Source organism: Erythrolamprus reginae, chromosome Z (assembly GCF_031021105.1).
Source record: "Erythrolamprus reginae isolate rEryReg1 chromosome Z, rEryReg1.hap1, whole genome shotgun sequence".
Lineage (NCBI taxonomy): Eukaryota > Metazoa > Chordata > Lepidosauria > Squamata > Dipsadidae > Erythrolamprus > Erythrolamprus reginae.
Window position 1 is genome coordinate 86,772,918 of NC_091963.1, and position 18,549 is coordinate 86,791,466.

General features: G+C 39.0%; 3 protein-coding genes across 9 annotated transcripts in view; 1 reads left to right on the plus strand and 2 right to left on the minus strand.

Moving 5' to 3' along the window:
- Positions 1 to 11,800, plus strand: part of TEX10 (testis expressed 10) — a 107,630-nt gene extending 95,830 nt beyond the window's left edge. The window contains exons 12-15 of one of the 3 annotated variants that reach the window (XM_070727778.1): positions 6,840 to 6,920; positions 8,974 to 9,155; positions 10,292 to 10,502; positions 11,529 to 11,800. In XM_070727778.1, coding sequence (XP_070583879.1) covers positions 6,840 to 6,920; positions 8,974 to 9,155; positions 10,292 to 10,502; positions 11,529 to 11,642 — 588 coding nt within the window. In that variant the 3' untranslated portion in view covers positions 11,643 to 11,800. The remainder of the gene's footprint in view (positions 1 to 6,839; positions 6,921 to 8,973; positions 9,156 to 10,291; positions 10,503 to 11,528) is intronic. The other 2 variants (XM_070727779.1, XM_070727780.1) reach the window with 2 other exon arrangements.
- SEC61B (SEC61 translocon subunit beta) overlaps positions 1 to 18,549 on the minus strand; it is a 1,118,247-nt gene that overhangs the window by 5,369 nt on the left and 1,094,329 nt on the right. The gene's annotated exons all lie outside the window — the stretch shown is intronic.
- The window catches only part of INVS (inversin), a 426,566-nt gene continuing 419,813 nt past the window's right edge, over positions 11,797 to 18,549 (minus strand). For all 5 annotated transcript variants that reach the window (XM_070727774.1, XM_070727772.1, XM_070727775.1 and 2 more), the window contains exon 17: positions 11,797 to 13,601. In XM_070727774.1, the coding sequence (XP_070583875.1) occupies positions 13,468 to 13,601 (134 nt within the window). In that variant the 3' untranslated portion in view covers positions 11,797 to 13,467. The remainder of the gene's footprint in view (positions 13,602 to 18,549) is intronic.

Genomic DNA, 18,549 nt, shown 5'->3' on the forward strand with positions numbered 1-18,549 from the left:
ACGCATGCTGTTCAGTTTGGGAATTTTTCAGATTCTGATTCAGAAAGTGGTTATGAATTAGTGGTAGGGCTTGATTTAGAGGCAGAAGAAGTAGGAGACCAACCACAGGACATTTCTATGGGTTCAGATTCAAGAGAAGGAGAAGCAGATGCTAGATGGGTAAATCCTTATTTCAGACGCTTGCAGAGGTGAAGAGAGCAAGTGTCAGGGAAGAAATATTAAGGAGAGGAATAGGTTAATTAAGTAATTAATTCATCATGTCCAGGTGTCAGCGGAAGAGAAGAGTTGAGTCGTCAATCTGCCGTTAAGAACTACAGAGGTTTTTTCAAGCAGCTCCGAATGTAAGCTATGCCTTGTGTGCTTTTAATTGCAATTTTTATGACTCTGGGCTAACTCTGACTAGCCATAAATCTTAGAATGACTTGTGGAATGTTTTAATGATTTTGATGTTGCCTTGCATACCAAAGTTTAAGATAAGAGGTTAGCGCTTTATGCCGAGATGATTCCATGTGGAACAAAGGAAAGAAAAATAAAGATGATGTGGTGTTTTACAAATATATGCATTTAGCAATCCTTTATTCCGATTATCAGTGGCCTTAGCCGGAGACCAGAACAGATAGTGGATGTGGCCATACCTGGAGACAGAAGAGAAGGAACTGGAGAAGATAACAAAATATGAAGACATGCAAATAGAAGTAGAACAGTTGTGGCAAAAGAAATCAAAGATACCGTGTTTACTGAAAGTACGATTCTGTCTTTTATTTTTTTGAACTCTGAAATAAGCACTTGGCTTTACTGCCATGCATTCAAAAGCCCGATTTGGCTTATTATCAGGGGATGTCCTATTTTGGGGGGAAACAGGGTAGTACTAATTGTAATAATCATCTTGGGTGCAATCTGAAAACAACTGGAGCACCACTTGAGCATCATTAACATTGATAAATTCACCAATAGTTGCAAAAGGCCGCTTTGCTTGGAATAACTTAGATGCTGTAACCATATCTGTGTATCCCAGTTTGCTGGGAAGGACACAATTGGTAGATGAAATGCCAAATCCAGACTGAACATCTGGCTGATTGTGCAAGGAATCAAACAACATAGTAATTATATAAAATTTAACAGGAAAAAGGTATGACATTGCTATAAGTGCATACCTATGCTAGTAAGTGTATAACTTTTTGCTAATTGGTTAGCTAAGGTGTACAGGAAGGATATCACTGTGGGATTTTAATTACCCTGACAATAACTGGAAGACAAACTCTGGGGAATGAAATGTATGCTGTAGCCATGAAAGAAGTCCTAGGCTGCATCAACAGATAGATAGTATCAAGATCATGTGAAGAGTTAGTACCATTTTTTTTGAACTGGGTAAGACTACTCTTGGAATACAGCAAAAATTATGGTGGCTAAGCTGTACAAAGAATAGTTGTGGGAACTGGGTGTTTTTAGTTTAAAGCCCCAGGCATGATGTGAGAGCAGTATTCCAGTACTTGAAGGGCTGTCATAGAGAAGAGTAAGTCAACTTATTCTCCAAGGCACCTGAGGACAGGAAGTTATAAATGAAAGCAAGATTATTATTTTTTTTCAAATATTTTTATTAATTTTCTTTAAAATGACATACAAACTTACAAACATTTAACATACAATGTAGGTTTGTATCATCCCTGCTCTTCTCAAAAGTATAATTGCAGATACAGAAAAAGGAATACACAATTGAATATCTAATTCAATACTACTAATACAAAAAATATCTAATAAGAAAATTTAGTGTCATATAAGAATTTCTAATTAATTTCAAGTCAAGAAAATTCTTTAGGAAAAACAAATTTCTATTCTATCTATATAAACTAGATCTAATATAAATCTTAATAAGGAAAAATCATCTAAGATATCTATACTTATTGCTACTCTTCTTTCTTTATTGTTTTATTCTTATCTATCCATTCATAAACATTGTTCCATGTTGTGTAAAATTTGGTTTCTTCCTGTTCATTCAAGCGTCTTGTCATCATGTCCATTTCCGCGCAGTCTAATATTTTTGCAATAACTCCCTCTTCTTTGGGGATATCTTCCCCTTTCCAATTTTGCGCATATATAATCCTTGCCGCTGTAAAAATATGTATAATCAAGTACAAAATCTCTTTTTTATAATTTTGGTTAGTAATTCCTAGCAAACAAAACTCTGGGGTGAAATCTATTTTCTGCTTTGTAATTTCTTTTGTCATTTTTTCTATCATTTTCCAGTACATTTTAGCTTTATTACATGTCCACCATTGATGGTAGTAGGATCCTATTTCTTTCTTACATTTCCAGCACAGAGGTGATGTCTTTGGGAACATTTTTGCTAATCTACTTGGTGGGAGATGCCATCTATAAAACATTTTAATTTGGTTCTCTTTCAAAGAAACTGATTTTGTCATCCTCCAGTTACACATCCAAACTTTCTCCCATGTATCTAAATCAATTTCTTTACCTATGTTTCTACACCAATGTATCATACTATCTTTTAATGTTAATTCAATATTCTTGTGGGTAATCAAATATTTATATATTTTTCCAATTACTCTGTTATGATTTTTAGTGATTAACTCACTTAACAGGTTTTTACATTTGCTAAATATGTAGAGTATACTATCTTTCTGGTATCTGGATCTAATCTGTGCATAATGCCACCAATCAATTTGTATCCCTTCATTTTGTAATTTAATTCTAGATTTCAATTTCATTTGATTGTCTAACAAGTCTTTATATCTTATATTTCTTGTATCATTAATGGAATTTGGGTGTATTATTGCATCCAAGGGGGTAACCCAATCTGGAATTGTTAAAAAGTGGTTTTTCTTTATTTCTTTCCAGACATCGAGTAAGTATTTTCTCAGCGTGTGTCTTTTAAAGTAAGAATGATTTTTATCTTTATCATACCACACAAATGCATGCCAGCCAAGCATGAGGTCATGTCCTTCTAATATTGATGTTCTCATGTCCTCTAAAGTTATCCAATTTTTAATCCATGTTAAAGCGGCTGCCTGGTAATATAATTTCCAATTTGGGAGCGCAACCCCCCCCCCCCTCTCTTTTATGTCTTCTAACATATTTATCTTAATTCTTGCCTTTTTCCCTTGCCATAAAATTTTTTTAACCACATTTGTTAAGTTTTTTAAAAAATTGGCCCCTGGATTAATTGGGATCACTTGAAATAAAAATAATACCTTAGGTAAGATATTCATCTTGATCGTGGCAATTCTTCCCAAGAATGATATTTTTAAATTGTTCCATATTTCTAGATCCTTTTTAATTTCATTAATTAATTTTATATAATTATCATTTTTTAATGTTATTGTTTTGGCTGTTAGCCATATTCCCAAATATTTTACTTTTTTAACTATTTGCATTCCAGTAATACTTTCTAAATTACTTTCTTGTATTTTACTCATGTTTTTAGTTATAATTTTTGTTTTATTTTTATTTATTTTCAAACCTGCCACCTTACCATATTGTTCTATTGTTTGGATTAATCTTGGTGCTGTGACTAACGGATCTTCCATTATAAAAGTCAAGTCATCTGCGAAGGCCTGGACTTTGTATATCTCTTTTCTAACTGTTAAACCTTTTATCTTTGGGTCTGATCTTATTTTTATTAAGAGTGCTTCTAAAGTCATAATGAAAAGAAGAGGTGATATGGGACATCCTTTTTATTTAATTGCATCTTTATAAATGTCCAATTCACGTTATCAAAAGCTTTTTGAGCGTCTAGGAACATTAAAGATGATGTTTTATCTGAATGTTGCTCATAGTACTCTAATACATTAATAATTGTTCTAAGATTATTTTTAATTTGTCTACCTGGAAGGAAACCATTTTGGTCTGAATGAATTTTGCTATTTATCACATTTTTCAGTCTATCTGCATATATTGCTATAAAAATTTTATAGTCTACATTCAATAAAGATATTGGTCTATAGTTTTTAATTTTTTCTTTTGGTGTATCTGGTTTGTGAATTAAAGTTATCAAGGATTCCGACCATGATTTAGGAATTTTACCATCTACTCTACATTCATTAAAAATTTGGAGCATATTATTTCTTAATACTTCATTTTCTATTTTATACCACTCCGCTGGAATAGCGTCCGTCCCCGTGGCTTTGTTGTTTTTCTGCTTTTTAATAACTATAAGGAGTTCTTCCATTGTTATTGGACTCTCCATCTTTTCTTGTTGCTCTTCTGTTATTTGTGGTAACTCTGCACTCTCTAGGTATTTAAATACGACTTCTTCAATATTATCATCTTTGTACAATTCTTTAAAAAAGTTTTGAACTATATTTGCTTTTCCCTCTGGGTCATATTTTATTATTCCATCTTTATCTTCTAATTGTCTAATTAATTTAGATTGTCTCTGTTTTCTCAGTTTATATGCTAACCATCTACCTGGTTTATTGGCATGTTCAAAATATTGTTGCTTAGCTTTCTTTATTTTTTCCAGTATCTGATTTTGTTCTTGTAATCTAATTTTGTGTTTGATTAAATTTATTTTTTCCCCCAAGTCTTTATTTTTCACATTTTGTTGTGATAGAAGCTCTAGTTGTTTTAATTCATTTATTAATTGTTCATATTTTCTTTTTCTTTCTTTATTATATTTTGCAGTATAGGATATTGTTAATCCTCTTATGTATGCTTTAGTTGCATCCCACAAGTTCTGAGGGGTAGTGTCTGTATTTTTATTGATTTCAAAAAATATTTTTAATTCCTTTTCAATCCATTCTTTATATTCTTTCTCTTTCAAAATATTTCTATTCATTTGCCAATTACGATGTTTTTTAATATTTCTCATATAGACTATAACTGGATTATGGTCTGCCCAAGTATTAACATCTATTTCTACTTCTTGTATATACTCTGCTGTTGTTTTGGGGGCCCACACCATATCTATTCTAGTCCAAATTTTGTGGGGGTTTGAGTAAAAAGTATATTGCCTTCTATGAGGATGTCTTTCCCTCCTTATATCATTCAATAGCAATTCTGCTTTCATAAATGAAAGCAAGATTATTAAGAGATGCAATCTAGAATTGAGAAATTTCCTGACTCCAAGAACAATTAACCAGTGAATGCCTACAGAATTATGAGTGCTCCTTCAGTGGAGGTTTTCAGGAGGAGCTTGGACAACCAATTTTCTCAAAGGGTATAGATCTGTTCAAGTATGGGTTTAACTTGAAGACTCCAATGGACCTTTCAACCCAATTATTCTGTTTTCTATGTTTTGTGTAATCATCACTATCAAAATCTGTATTTGAGTTTTCTCTAGGCTCCCTATGATGCTTGTTTTGTGACCACTTCTCTGAATATATATGTGTATCCTTAGTTCTATGCATGCCTAATTATTACTTTCTCAGGATAATAATTATACACATTTGATGTAGAAATTAATATGAGACATATATTGAAAATGTGATTTCTTTTTGTATGAACTACAGTTATTTTCTACATTTAAAAAGGGTCTTTTGTGGTATCCTTTAGCCGAGTTTGTACAGATTTTGGGTGTTACAGAGGGCAGTATGACCAAATAGGATCACTAACCAAAAGATCACTAATCAGGTCGCAAAAAGTGATCATATGACTCTGGGACACTGCAACCATCATAAATATGAGTCAGTTGCCAAGTGCCTGAATTTTGATTACTATGGGGATGCTGCATAAGTGTGAGAAACAATCATAAGTCACTTTTTTGAACCGTAACTAAATCAATTGTTTAGATCAAGGATTACGTGTATAGATTTACCTTTCTTGAATATATCTGGAATTTATTATCAGAATGGAAGTGTAAAAGGTTTTGCTACAGAGTTGATTGTTGCATAATATTAGAAAGCACTGTTCCTGTTGACAATTACACAGATTCCAAAAATTGGCAGTTTTATAAAATAATATGACCATATATGAAACTGAAAAATTAAAGCAGAATCTGGCTAAGCAATAATTTTTCAAATGCATAATAACCATATTTTGCTTGTTCTTAGGTAGTCATGCAACCTACAGTTTTAAATGATATACAGTACAGTGATACCTCGTCTTACGAACCCCTCGTGATACGAACCCGGGGTTTAAGATTTCTTTGCCTCGTCTTAAAAACCCTTTCCGTCTTACAAACCTGAGCCCGGGTTCGTGGGCTCTCTTACTCCGCATGCACTCTTACTGACAGAGTGATTCCCCTGCCTTGTGACTGCCCCCGATGGGATTTTCCATTCATTTCCACGCCCGCCAGGATTGCCTGCCTCCCGACTGCCAGCTGAAGCACCTGGTCCAGATGCCCTCTTCTTCATCCCCCCCACCCCAGCGCTTCGCCTCCCGCCGGGCAAGAGCGCTCAGGAGGCAATTCTGCCGGCCACGGGTGAGGGGCGGGGAGGACCGGGAGGCTTAAGTCTCCTGCGGCGACTGTGGCGGCGGCGAGGCTTTGGGTGTTTGGCTGGGGGGGAAGGCAGGAGGGCCGTCCTGACACCCCCCACTCCAGCGCTTTGCCTCCCGCCGGGCAAGAGAGCTCGGGAGACAGTTCTGCCGGCCTACTATGGGGGATCCTTCCAGCCGACAGCAATGTGCGGGAGGGTCGGGAAGGGCTGGGAGGCTCAAGCCTCCTTCGGCGGTGAGGTTTCGGCTTCCAGGTTTCTGAGTTTTGGGCTTGCAGGCATTATTCACTTTTACATTGATTCCTAAGGGGAACATTGTTTTCTCTTACGAACTTTTCACCTTACGAACCTCGCCCCAGAACCAATTAAGTTCGTAAGACAAGTTATTACTGTATATTATATAATTAAATATGATAAACATTTTGAACAATTTTGGTGTTAAAATAGGGGGTGAGCCAATGTCTGTCCACTATACCTTCACGAAGTCAATGCATTGATATTGTACAAAGTGGAATATGTAAATATCTGGTAAGTACAAATTTTGAATCAATTTATTGCTATTTATTCATTATTATTAAATATCTCTAGCTGATTTATGCCACTTTAAAATATAGTATGTGAATTTTAAAAATAGTATATGAATATGAATATGTATTAGTTGAAACGTTACATTTTTGTAGTTTCTTTTGACCTAGTAAAGTATATTCGCTTATCTGTAATAGTAAGTTTTATATATGAAACCATTTATTTACTCCTGGCTGTTATATAAATGTGTAACTACTATACTGAAATTCTTAACATGCTTGTCTTTAAAATGTAAACCTGCCTTTGTTTCTAAACATAGTGAAATCAAACAAAGTAAAGTAGATTTAAATATAATGATGTAAAATTCTAAACAAATATTTTATTAATAGCAATCATGATATCATTCAATCAGTCAGCTAATATAGCAATAGCAGACTTATATATCGTTTCACAATGCTTTACAGTGCCGCTCTAAGCAGTTCAGAGAGTCAGCATATTGCCCCCAACAATCTGGCCCCTCCTTTTACCGACTTCAGAATGATGGAAGACTGAGTCAACCTTGAGCGAGTGACATTCGAACTGCCAAATTACAAGCAGCCAGCAGTTAGAAGTAGATGAACAACTACTGCGGCAACGTGGCTCTGTATAAAAACTTTCCTCTAAAACAACATAAGTAATAAATAATAAGACCTGCTATGTGGGTCTCCCTTTGTAGAGCATTCTACCACAAAAATGGGAGGAACAGTCCCTATCCTATATTTTATTCACCTATATATATTATCTATCCATCCATCCATACATACATACATACATACATATAAACATTATTAATCTGTTTTAGTGTGTGAATTCAACAGATCACATTGTACTCACAGGATTCTGAAATGTGCTAAGTACCTTTTGTAACTGATTCTTAATAACTCCTAATATTTGAGCATGGATTGAGGATTATCTACTAATGCTGTATGAAGGGGAGTAATATAAATCCAGCCAAAGCAAGATGTCTAAGTGGATCAACTGATCATTTTGCCGATTTCTATGTTATTGGAATTGTTTGTAGACTCAGTTTTGAACTAATACTTTAACTTTCTACATCATTATGCTGACTGTTCAGCATAACCCTATCTGTAATCTGATCTGCCAATCTCATGCATATTAAAAAGATCATACATGGGGGACAAGAATGTTTTTATTTATTAAATTTGTCTGCCACCCAGTCTTTTGTGAGGCCATATTATTTGGTCCTTCCTTCCTTCCTTCCCTCCCTCCCTCCCTCCGTTTTATTCCTTCCTTTCTCTCTCTTCCCCCCCTCTCCCTCCCCCGCATGCCTCTCTTACTGGAATGCATGTAAAGACATCCGAGAGATCAAGATGGTATGCTATTCCCCCATCTTTTCTTATATGGCAAGTGGAATGGTAGCATATTGAACTGTTGAAGAGGTGGCTTTCTTGGGAAGGTAGGACATGAATAGCAGAACCCACTATGAACAACTTTGTAATGTATTTGGTTTCCAAGTTCTCTGTAAAACAGATTATCTTGTAGATCCAATGAAGCAAAAGGAGAAATAGCATTAAGTATGGATACTGTAAGATCAATGACAGCAGATTCCTATAGTGTTGGAATTTGAATAGTAATTAGTTTTAGGCTACATGTTAATGAAAGCATTTAATGTGACTGAAGAGGAGGGTTGTCCAAAGACAATAAGCCTTGTTTTCTTGCTATAGACTTGGAGTTATCTTTCTTCATGGATCCATCTTTGTAAACAGAAGAGTCCCTCAGTGTAATTCAAGTAATATTCAATGTTTTGCATAGCTCAAAAATGCTATTCTGCATCTAAACTGTAGCTGCTAGACAATTATATGTTGGAAATATGTTGCATACTGCCAAGTGAGATTTTTAATGTATAAGTCTTCAACAGGTAAAATATAAGAAGTTTAAACGATATTTGAAATTTTAGCAGATTTCTTCTCTTTTAAATATTAGACACAAATAAAAATACTTGTGCTCAAAGATTGTGTGAAGAATTGTTTATTCTGAAATTATTTTTATTTTCTAGATAGGACTGACTGTAGTACCTGACAGCACTGCTGGTGCTATTTTGTATGCTCTTAGTAAACTACTGGATCAAGTATATGTCCTTAATGAAAATACTTCCAGATTCCTAGCTTCTTTGTGTTATAGTCTTCTCTACCTTCTCTTAACAATAGAAAGGGAGGATACAGAACACATGCAGAAGAGGTAAGGTTTTTAATTTTAGATTTTATTCTTAAAAATATTGGTACTTTCCAAGCATTTTAGGCATGTGTGCTAGTATATGTCCTTGTTTATTGTAGCTGAAGACTAGTTCAGTTGAACAGGTACACCTGTGATCATAATTGGACCCAGAAAACTGGACATTGAGTGATGTGATCATTAAACGAGATGCCACTAGATTGCTTAGTGATTGCAATCCCAATTCTCCCAGTGTTGTTAGTGAAGTGCAGGAAGGGGTCCCAAATTTCCCACCAGATGTGGGAAGAATGATAATGAGAATAGTGACATTAATTAGCCTTTTCACCAGATTTGAAGTCTTCTGGCATGCTGGAGGAACAGTCTTCAAATCTGGTAAAAACACTAATGAACATCAGCATTCTGGAAAGCATTCTGGTCTTTGCTAGTTTTTTCTTTTCCCCTTGGTCTTCTTTCCCAGCATTTTCCTGTCTGAATGCTGGCATTTAGAGAGAGAATGTTAGCAAACACCAGGCTCAATAAGGCTCCATAGCAGAGATGAAGTCTGTTCCTCCACTGCACAGGAGGATTTCCTTTTCATGCACTGAGGGAACAAAGAACATCTTGACATGTGGGGGAATGTCAAATCCAATGTTCCAAGAAAGACTTGCAACCTTTCCTGCTGACTTCTTCATTAATTTTACAGAGAAGCCAGAAAAGATTGCAAATAACAATCATTTGATTGCAGGACAGGTGGAAACTGCTTGTAAATATGAACAGATTGTCCAGCACCCAAAATATGATCATATGACCAAAGATGCTGCCCAGAAATACTTTAACGGTCATAAAGCACCAGCTCTATGACTGACTGACTGTAAAGGGTTATTAAATGACAAATTGCAAGCTGAGGACTATGTGTACTTCGATAGTAATTACTGTGGACTTTGAATTTCTGGTTAAGATAAATTACATCTACAAATTATTTTTATGCATTTATTAAATTTATATGGCTGCCCATCTGACTTGCATATGACTCTGGGCTAAAGATATAGTTATAGTACAACCTGTGGTTATTTGCCTGGTTTGAAGTTACTCCTTTCTTACTATAAATCTAGCTAAACTTGTGCACATCTACTTTTCCTACCCTTCCTCAACTTTGGTTTCAGGGATGTACTGTGGAGTTCCTGTATCTCAATTCTAAGCACCTCACTTCAAATCTTGAGAGTAATGTTGCAGACCCTTCAAGTAAACCAAGCCTCCCGGGATGAATTGCCTGTTCTTGCTCAGCTTCTTTGTTTGCTAATGCAACACAGGCAGCTTCAGACCCATATGAAGACCAGTGAGTTCCTGGTGAAACAGATTATAAAAGATATTGTGGTAAGGAGCCTATTCTCACTTACTGGTTGCTGAAGTCAACTTGTTATCTCATAGAATTGGAAAATCAACCTCTATCTTTGACCTCCCTTTGTTTCTTAGATTTGTGAGATCTTAATAAATTCTACAGACCACCGCATTTTTACATTTAGCGTCCCAAATTTTAATGGATTACGATTATTTTTGGTGATTTTTCCATGTTATCTGGAATCTCTTTTGACATATAAACTTTGAAGAAGTGAACAGGGCACCTTCTGTTATCTTTTGCCACCTGGATCACCCAGTATTCTGGTTATCCTGGCTTTGCATTGCGTCTCTCCAAATTAGTGGTTGTCATTGTCCCTTCCACCCATTCTCCTTCTTTCTCCTATCAAGTGCTTGGCTTTCCTAAAGTTGTTTGGCTGCGTCACCTCCCCCAAGCCCCACCACTACTGTGATTGATTGCACTGTGACTGCTGGCATTGGAAGCTAGCTGGTTGATTGGTTGGTGGCAAACTATCCTGGACAGGGAAAATCCCAGAATGAGCCCTGCTTCAATGAATGGGCTGCGCCAAAGAGTGTGGAACAAATGGGCCATGCCCCATTGAGCAGGGTAAATAGGTGGGAGCTTTATCAACTGAGGAGAAAAGCTAGAGGTGAATCCCCAGAGGAACTCTGCTGGCGAAACAGACACTGCCAAGAACAGGAGCTGAAAAATCCTAGACCCCTGGCAGAAGGGAAAAAAAACTGATTATGCAGGAAATCCTCAGATCTGCCTTTGTTACCCTATAACTACTACTGTATACTTGGCTTCAGTAAAAGTATAACCTTCACTCCGAATTGAGTTGAGGGTCTTTCCTGAATATCCAAGCTGGGATAGGCCTGATATAGCATTGTCATAAATTCAAATAAATTGTTATTTGTTATTGTTAAATAGTCAAGGACTACCCGAATCTTACAATTGTATCTACATGAGTTCTAGATAGTTAAGAGAAACACTTTCTCTTTTCTTTTCTATTTCAAGTAATTGTCATGTTTTTTGATTCACAGGTCTTGAAAAGTGATGAAGCTCAAGAGCAATGGCTTACAGACCTCCATTACAATTTTAATATATATATAGCTACTCATTCTCCAGGATCTGGGGCATTCAATACACTATATTAAAGGGAATATTTGTTTGGAAACTTTGAATGGAAAAAGTCATTTTTCTTAAAATTTACAAAATTACAATTTGTGTAAAAATGTTGCTCTTCACATTTGATATTAACATTTAAAAGTTACCTGAAATAAAATGAAGCATCATATGCAAATGCTGAGAAACTTATCAAGAGAAATTTTAATTACTGCGAAGAACAGGGAACAGTTTAGTTGTTGAAATTAAGTTGGTATACCTGAGTCTTGGCATTATACAGTGATACCTCGTCTTACAAACCCATCGTCATACAAACTTTTTGAGATACAAACCTGGGGTTTAAGATTTTTTTGCCTCTTCTTCCAAGGTTGCCCGGGTTTGCCTGGTGTACCAGTTGCGGCCCTATTTGGACAGGGAATCTTTGCTCACGGTCACTCATGCCCTTATCACCTCGAGGTTCAACTACTGCAATGCTCTCTACATGGGGCTACCTTTGAAGAGTGTTCAGAAACTTCAACTTGTCCAAAATGCAGCCATGCGAGCAGTCTTGGGCTTTCCAAGAAATGCCCACATCTCACCATCACTCCGTGGACTGCATTGGCTACCAATCAGTTTCCGGGCACAATTCAAAGTGTTGGTTATGACTTATAAAGCCCTACATGGCACAGGACCAGATTATCTCCGTGACTGCCTTCTGCCACACGAATCCCAGTGACCGGTGAGGTCCCACAGAGTTGGCCTACTTAGGGTCCCGTCAACCAAAGATGGTTGATTGGCATGATCTAGGGGTAGAGCCTTCTCTGTGGGAGGCCCGGCCCTCTGGAATCAACTCCCCCCAGAGATTCGCACTGCCCCCTCCCTCCTTGCCTTCCGAAAGAGCTTAAAAACTCATCTTTGCCGCCAGACTTGGGACTTTTAGATCTTCCTCTGACCACTGAATGCCTTAAGTATAATTGGTGAATGTTTGGTTAATAAGTTATTTTTTTGGTTAATCTTCTCTTTTAATTGTTTTTAAATTGTAGTATTAATTGGATCATATTATTGTTCTGTTTTATATATGCTGTGAGCCGCCCCAAGTCCTCGGAGAGGGGCGGCATACAAATCCAATTAAATAAACTATTTTTACCTTACAAACCCAAGCCGCTGCCACTGGGATGCCCCATCTCCAGACTTCTGTTGCCAGCGAAGCGCGCATTTTTGCACTGCTGGGATTCCCCTGAGGCTCCCCTCCATGGGAAACACCACCTCTGGACTTCCGTGTTTTTGCAATGCTGCAGGGGAATCCCAGCAGCGCAAAAAAGGGTGCTTCGCTGGCAACGGAAGTCCAGGGGTGGGGTTTCCCAGAGAGGGGAGCCTCAGCGAAATCGCAGCATCACAAACACATGGAAGTCCGGAGGTGGGGTTTCGAGGACTTCCGTGTTTTTGCCATGCTGCGATTTCGCTGAGGCTCCCCTCTCTGGGAAACCCCACCTCTGGACTTCCGTTGCCAGCGAAGCACCTGCTTTTGCGCTGCTGGGATTCCCCTGCAGCATCACAAAAACACGGAAGTCCAGAGGTGGGGTTTCCCATGGAGGGGAGCCTCAGGGGAATCCCAGCAGTGCAAAAGCGAGTGCTTCGGCTGGCAAAAGGGGTGAATTTTGGGCTTGCACGCATTAATTGCTTTTCCATTGATTCCTATGGGAAACATTGTTTCGTCTTACAAACTTTTCACCTTACAAACGTCGTCCCGGAACCAATTAAGTTTGTAAGACAAGGTACTGTACTGCTTAATATGTTAAAAATATAGATCATTTAAATAAAAATACCGTTTAAACTACTGTTAAGATACTTTAAAATGTCCATGAATAACCAACAATGCTATAGAAGAATCTTATTTTCATGCTTGGATCTGCTGTGTTTTGCTTTCATTATTGTGGCAGGCTTCATATTATATGAAAAATGTTTATATTTCCCTGGATTTTCTGGTAAGCAAATATTCTGCAATCCACCTGCTGAAAAGGAAGCATAAATGTATTAGTGCTTTTGTTCAGTGAAGATTCAAGATGCTTGGTTTTCTTTCTTTATTAAACATTTAAAAATCTAATTTCAAAATTCTGTCATATGTAGTTGAAGGTCATTAAAAGCAAGCGTACTTTAATTTTTTGAGGATTTCTGTAGCCAGCAGCTATTATCTCTATTCTGTTCTGTGATATACTTTAGTTCTACCATTTTTATATAAATCTGTTGCTTTTTAAAAAAAAACCATTCCTGTTTTGTCCATTGATAGGTATTATAAAAGGGAAGACAAGGAAAAACTTCAAAATTGGCACAGTGGTGCTTAAAAGTTTGTGAACTTTTTTGAATTTTCAGTGTTTCAGGATAAACATGACATAAAATTTGATCTGTCAAAAAAGCACTACACTTATTCATTTACTTAGGAAAATAATCCAAAACTACATATTTTGTATGGAGGCTTTCCTGAAGGCCTCTACAGGAGATAGCAGAGCTCCAGATTGATCTGAAGCTTTGTTATTGGCTAAAGAGGCCTTTAGGAAAGGCCTCTGGATCGATTTGGAGCTATGTTATCAGCTACAGAGGCCTTCAGGAAAGCCTTGCTGGCTGCAGAAGAAATGGGCTGATGTATGTGAGGCCTGATTGCAAAGATCTGAAGGTAAGTAGTAAGCAGCTCCACATCCAAACTTCCAGTTGGCCTTTGGGCCATTTTTTGCTATCCCCAGGCTTCAGGAGAACCCTGGGGAGAACAAAAAACAACTCAACAAACCTACTTGAAATCCGGAAGCTTCAGTGAGGCTTGTGCGCATGTGTGGACAAGGACATTATGGATGTGGGCATACACTATCGTGCACATGCACTCTTGGCACCTAAGCCAAAAAAGGTTTGCCATTACTGCAGTATATTATCTAATCTTGCAACATAACACTGTTAGCATTTTGGGTGAGGGAAATAAAGTGTTGTAAAATATCTTTACAGTTATTCCAGGGAAGATTAGGAAATCAACGAATAATATTGTACCTTATTGGAGATTTTGTAACACAAATGTTATAAATAACATGAATTTGTTCATAACATAAATGTAAAGGAAGGTTGCAAATGTCCCTGTTTCAGTTTTTCAACTAGCCAGAACATATAAAGGCATTTAAAATGTAGCAGGAAAAAAGTGTCTGTGTGTGTGTGTATGTGTACACCTGCACGTACGCATGAGCCAACAGTGCTGCAGCTTCCAAAAAAGCAATGTAGTTATATGTGGCATCAACCACTAAGAACATTCTCACCAATATTCACAACTTTTCTACTTAAGAACCCATTAGGAAAGAAATAAAAGCTCGGAATTTGGGTGGGAAGAGGTGGAGGAGGACAGTCGCTGCCGAAGGAAGAAGGTGAGGTAAGGGGAATCAAAAAATCCAAAACTAAGGCTTTAAAAAAAAAGAGGGACTCTGAGGCGGCAAGGAGGAGCATGCACCTCCCATACACCCGCTGCGAGGCTGCCTCCCATACACTGCACCAGAGAGAGAAACCCAGGTGGGTGAGAGGGGGGAACCTCCCGCTCCTTTGACCGAAAGGGGGCGGCTGCTGCTGCTTCATGCTTCCTCTTCCCGTGCTGAAGGGTTCCCCTCTCCTCACTCACTCGCTTTGTAGCCAGTGCCTTTCCTTCACTGAAGTGTCCCCTTGGTTTGGCTGAAACCGAGTTCATGCCCTCATTTACTTTTCCGCGCCCAGATGCTCCGGGAGGCAACCTCACGCTGGGTGTATGGAAGGCAGCATGAGGGAGTCACCACAGCGAAGTGGTTTATTCCCTCTCCAAGTGCCCAGAGAAAGGAAAACACTCTCAGAGTGAAGGGAGCGTTTCTTTTCTCTGGGCGCTGGCAAAGGTTTATTCTCCAAATACCCAGAGAAAGGAAAATGCTTCGTTTGCTCTGAACTGCCAAAGTCTTAAGTACCACCGGAAGGCTCCTCTGCAGCCCAGAAAAGCCAGAGATGGCTGGGATTAAAGGGAATGGCAGGAAATTGGCCAGGCCTTCGTGCCGCTCTCAAATTTCCGAGCTTGGGTTCTTAAGTAGAAAATGGTTCTTAAGAAGAGGCAAAAAAAATATTGAACACACAGTTCTTATCTAGAAAAGTCCTTAAGTAGAACTGTTCTTAGGTAGAGGTACCACTGTACTTAGCTTTGATGTTCTGTCTGGACAGTTAATATTAAGAAAGCAGCAGGCCCAGATAATATCCCTGGGCGTGTTCTTAGAGAATGTGCAGATAAGTTGGCTTGTGATCTTATAGATATTTTAAATCTTTTATGACAGCAGGCAATGGTTCCCGCGTGTTTTAAGACAGCCATAATTTTACCAGTGCCAAAAAAGGTCTAAAATTATGGATTTTAATGATTACAGTCCTATTGCACTTAGATCCATAATTATAAAATGTTTTGAAAGGCTGATAAAGGACATCATTGTATCCAGCATCCTTCAGCACTTGACTCGCTTCAATTTGCTTACCATTCAAATTCCTCTACAGAGGATGGTACTTCTTCCAAGTTTGGTACAATTAGGAGAAATAAATATTCATATGTGAATGTTGACTTTAGTTCCGCATTTAATACAATTTAATACAATCATTCCTCAACTCCTTTGTGCAACTTGATACTTGATTTTCTTATTGATAGGCCCCAGTATGTATGAAATGACTAATATTTCAAACACAATGTTCTTGAACGCAGGTTCTCAAGACTGTGTCCTAAGTCTGTTACTATTCATTCTGTTGACTGATGACTGTTGTGCAAGATTTGCCACCAACCATATTGAATGTGGGTGATACAACAATAGTGAGCCTTATTCTGGATGACAATAAGGGTGCTTATCTCAAGAAGGTAGAGGGTTTGATGAACTGGTATAATAAAAATATTTTATTATTTTAAAAATAGGAAAAACAAAACAATTTCAGTTTCAATCACTGTCAATTTAAGAAAAGGCAGGCAAGATGAGCAGAGGTGCCAATCATTAAGGCACCTCTGCATTAATGATTCAACTATGGAGGTGGTTAGCATCAGGTTTGCAGCTGCCAAGTAAGTTGGCTTGGTTGCCACTTTTGTGTTTCATGAGAAAAGTACATCTTCCTTCCCTTGTCTTTACCACTACATAGAGGGGCAGTCAAGAGCATATTGCATTATTACCTGGTTTGGAAGCATTACTGCTTCAGATAGGAAAGCTAAAAGAAGGCCTAGCCATTTCTTCAGGAGTCAAAAGAAAATAAGATTTAGCCTTCTTTTTGTAGAAACATGGTATATAATATATATTTGTGTGTTTGTGCATGTTTGTGTGTGTGTGTGTGAGATATATACACACATACACATGGGTATGGAGAGATACACAACCAATTTTTTTGATAGCCAAAAACAATTTAACTTTATGTGGTCACAGTAAAAAATGACAATAAAAATGATCTCATCTAAAAAAATGTAGTTTGGGTTGGAAAAACATGACAAGTTTACCATCAAACAGGCAAAAATAGCAAAAACTGGTGGAATCAAAATGCCCTGTGGAAATAACATCGAGATCTGGATGAAGATGATCATTACAAATACTTCGGCTATATTACATATACAGTGATCCCCCGGTTATTGCGTTCCCGACCATTGCGAACAGGCTAATTTGCGATTTTTGAACCCGGAAGTCAAAACACCATCTGCGCATGCGTGCCCTTTTTTTCTATGGGCACGCATGCGTAGATGGCGCCGGGCAGATCAGCTGCTGGGCGGCTTCCCTAGGTCTTCCCCCTCTTGGCGGGCATCAGCGAGGAGTTTCCCCACCGCCCACGCAAACTCCTCGCTGCTGCCGCTTCACTCGGGCCGCTTCCCAGCTGAGTACTCAGCTGGGAAGCGGCCCGAGCGAACGGCTTGTCCGCAGCCTGCCTGCCCGCGCGCCCGCGGCTCGCGCGCCCTTCTCCCGCCCACGCCGTTCGCTCGGGCCGCTTCCCAGCTGAGTACTCAGCTAGGAAGCGGCCCGAGCGAACGGCTTGTCCGCAGCCTGCCCACGCCGTTCGCTCCCCCTCTTGCTGGCGGGAGGGTGAGAAGCCCTCCCCAGCACCCGCTCGCCCACCCTTCGCCGCTCGCCCGCCCTTCGCCCGGCCACCCGCCGTTCGCTCGCTGCTCACCCGGGTTCGGGGGGTGCTGGCAAGCCGCCCATGCTGGCGGCGACGTTTTAAAACAGCCGCGCGGCTTTCCAATGAGTCCCGAAGACAAACGCGGAAGTTTGACGTTTGTCTTCGGGACTCATTGGAAAGCCGCGCGGCTGTTTTAAAACGTCGCCGCCGGCATGGGCGGCTTCCTAGCAGCCCCCGAAACCCGGGTTGGGGGTCCGGGGGGGTGCTGGCAAGCCGCCCATGCCGGCGGCGATGTTTTAAAACAGGAACCCCAATCTTCGGCTCCTCGCTAGCGCTGCGGGAGTAAAAACACCATCTGCGCATGCGCAGATGGTGTTTTTACTTCCGCAGCGCTACTTCGCGAAAACCCGATCATTGCTTGGGGTCCTGGAACGGAACCCTCGCAATGATCGGGGGATCACTGTACTTCAATCTGATAACATCAAGAAAAAGACTAGAAATGAATACATCAAGAGGCATTCAGAGATAATACCTGAGTGGTGCCATACTTTACCTGAAAAAAATGAAAACTATTGGGAAAAACAGGCAGTTCAAATGGGTAAGTGTATAGTTCAACCAGTTAAATATAAAAACACTACCTCATTTTGCTCTTTTTCCAAAAGTTTATCCCAGAATCTGAACGGCACCATGCACTATAGTGAGCACCATAGTTCCCTCTAAGCTGCGCAGTGCGCTATGGCGCAGAGGTTTTTACCTCTCAGCCTGGGAATTTCAAATTTAGCTTGGAGGACCGACCTCCGCGCTGGAATTTGAAATGAGAACTGTTGCTGCTCTACAAACAGGGCAGCA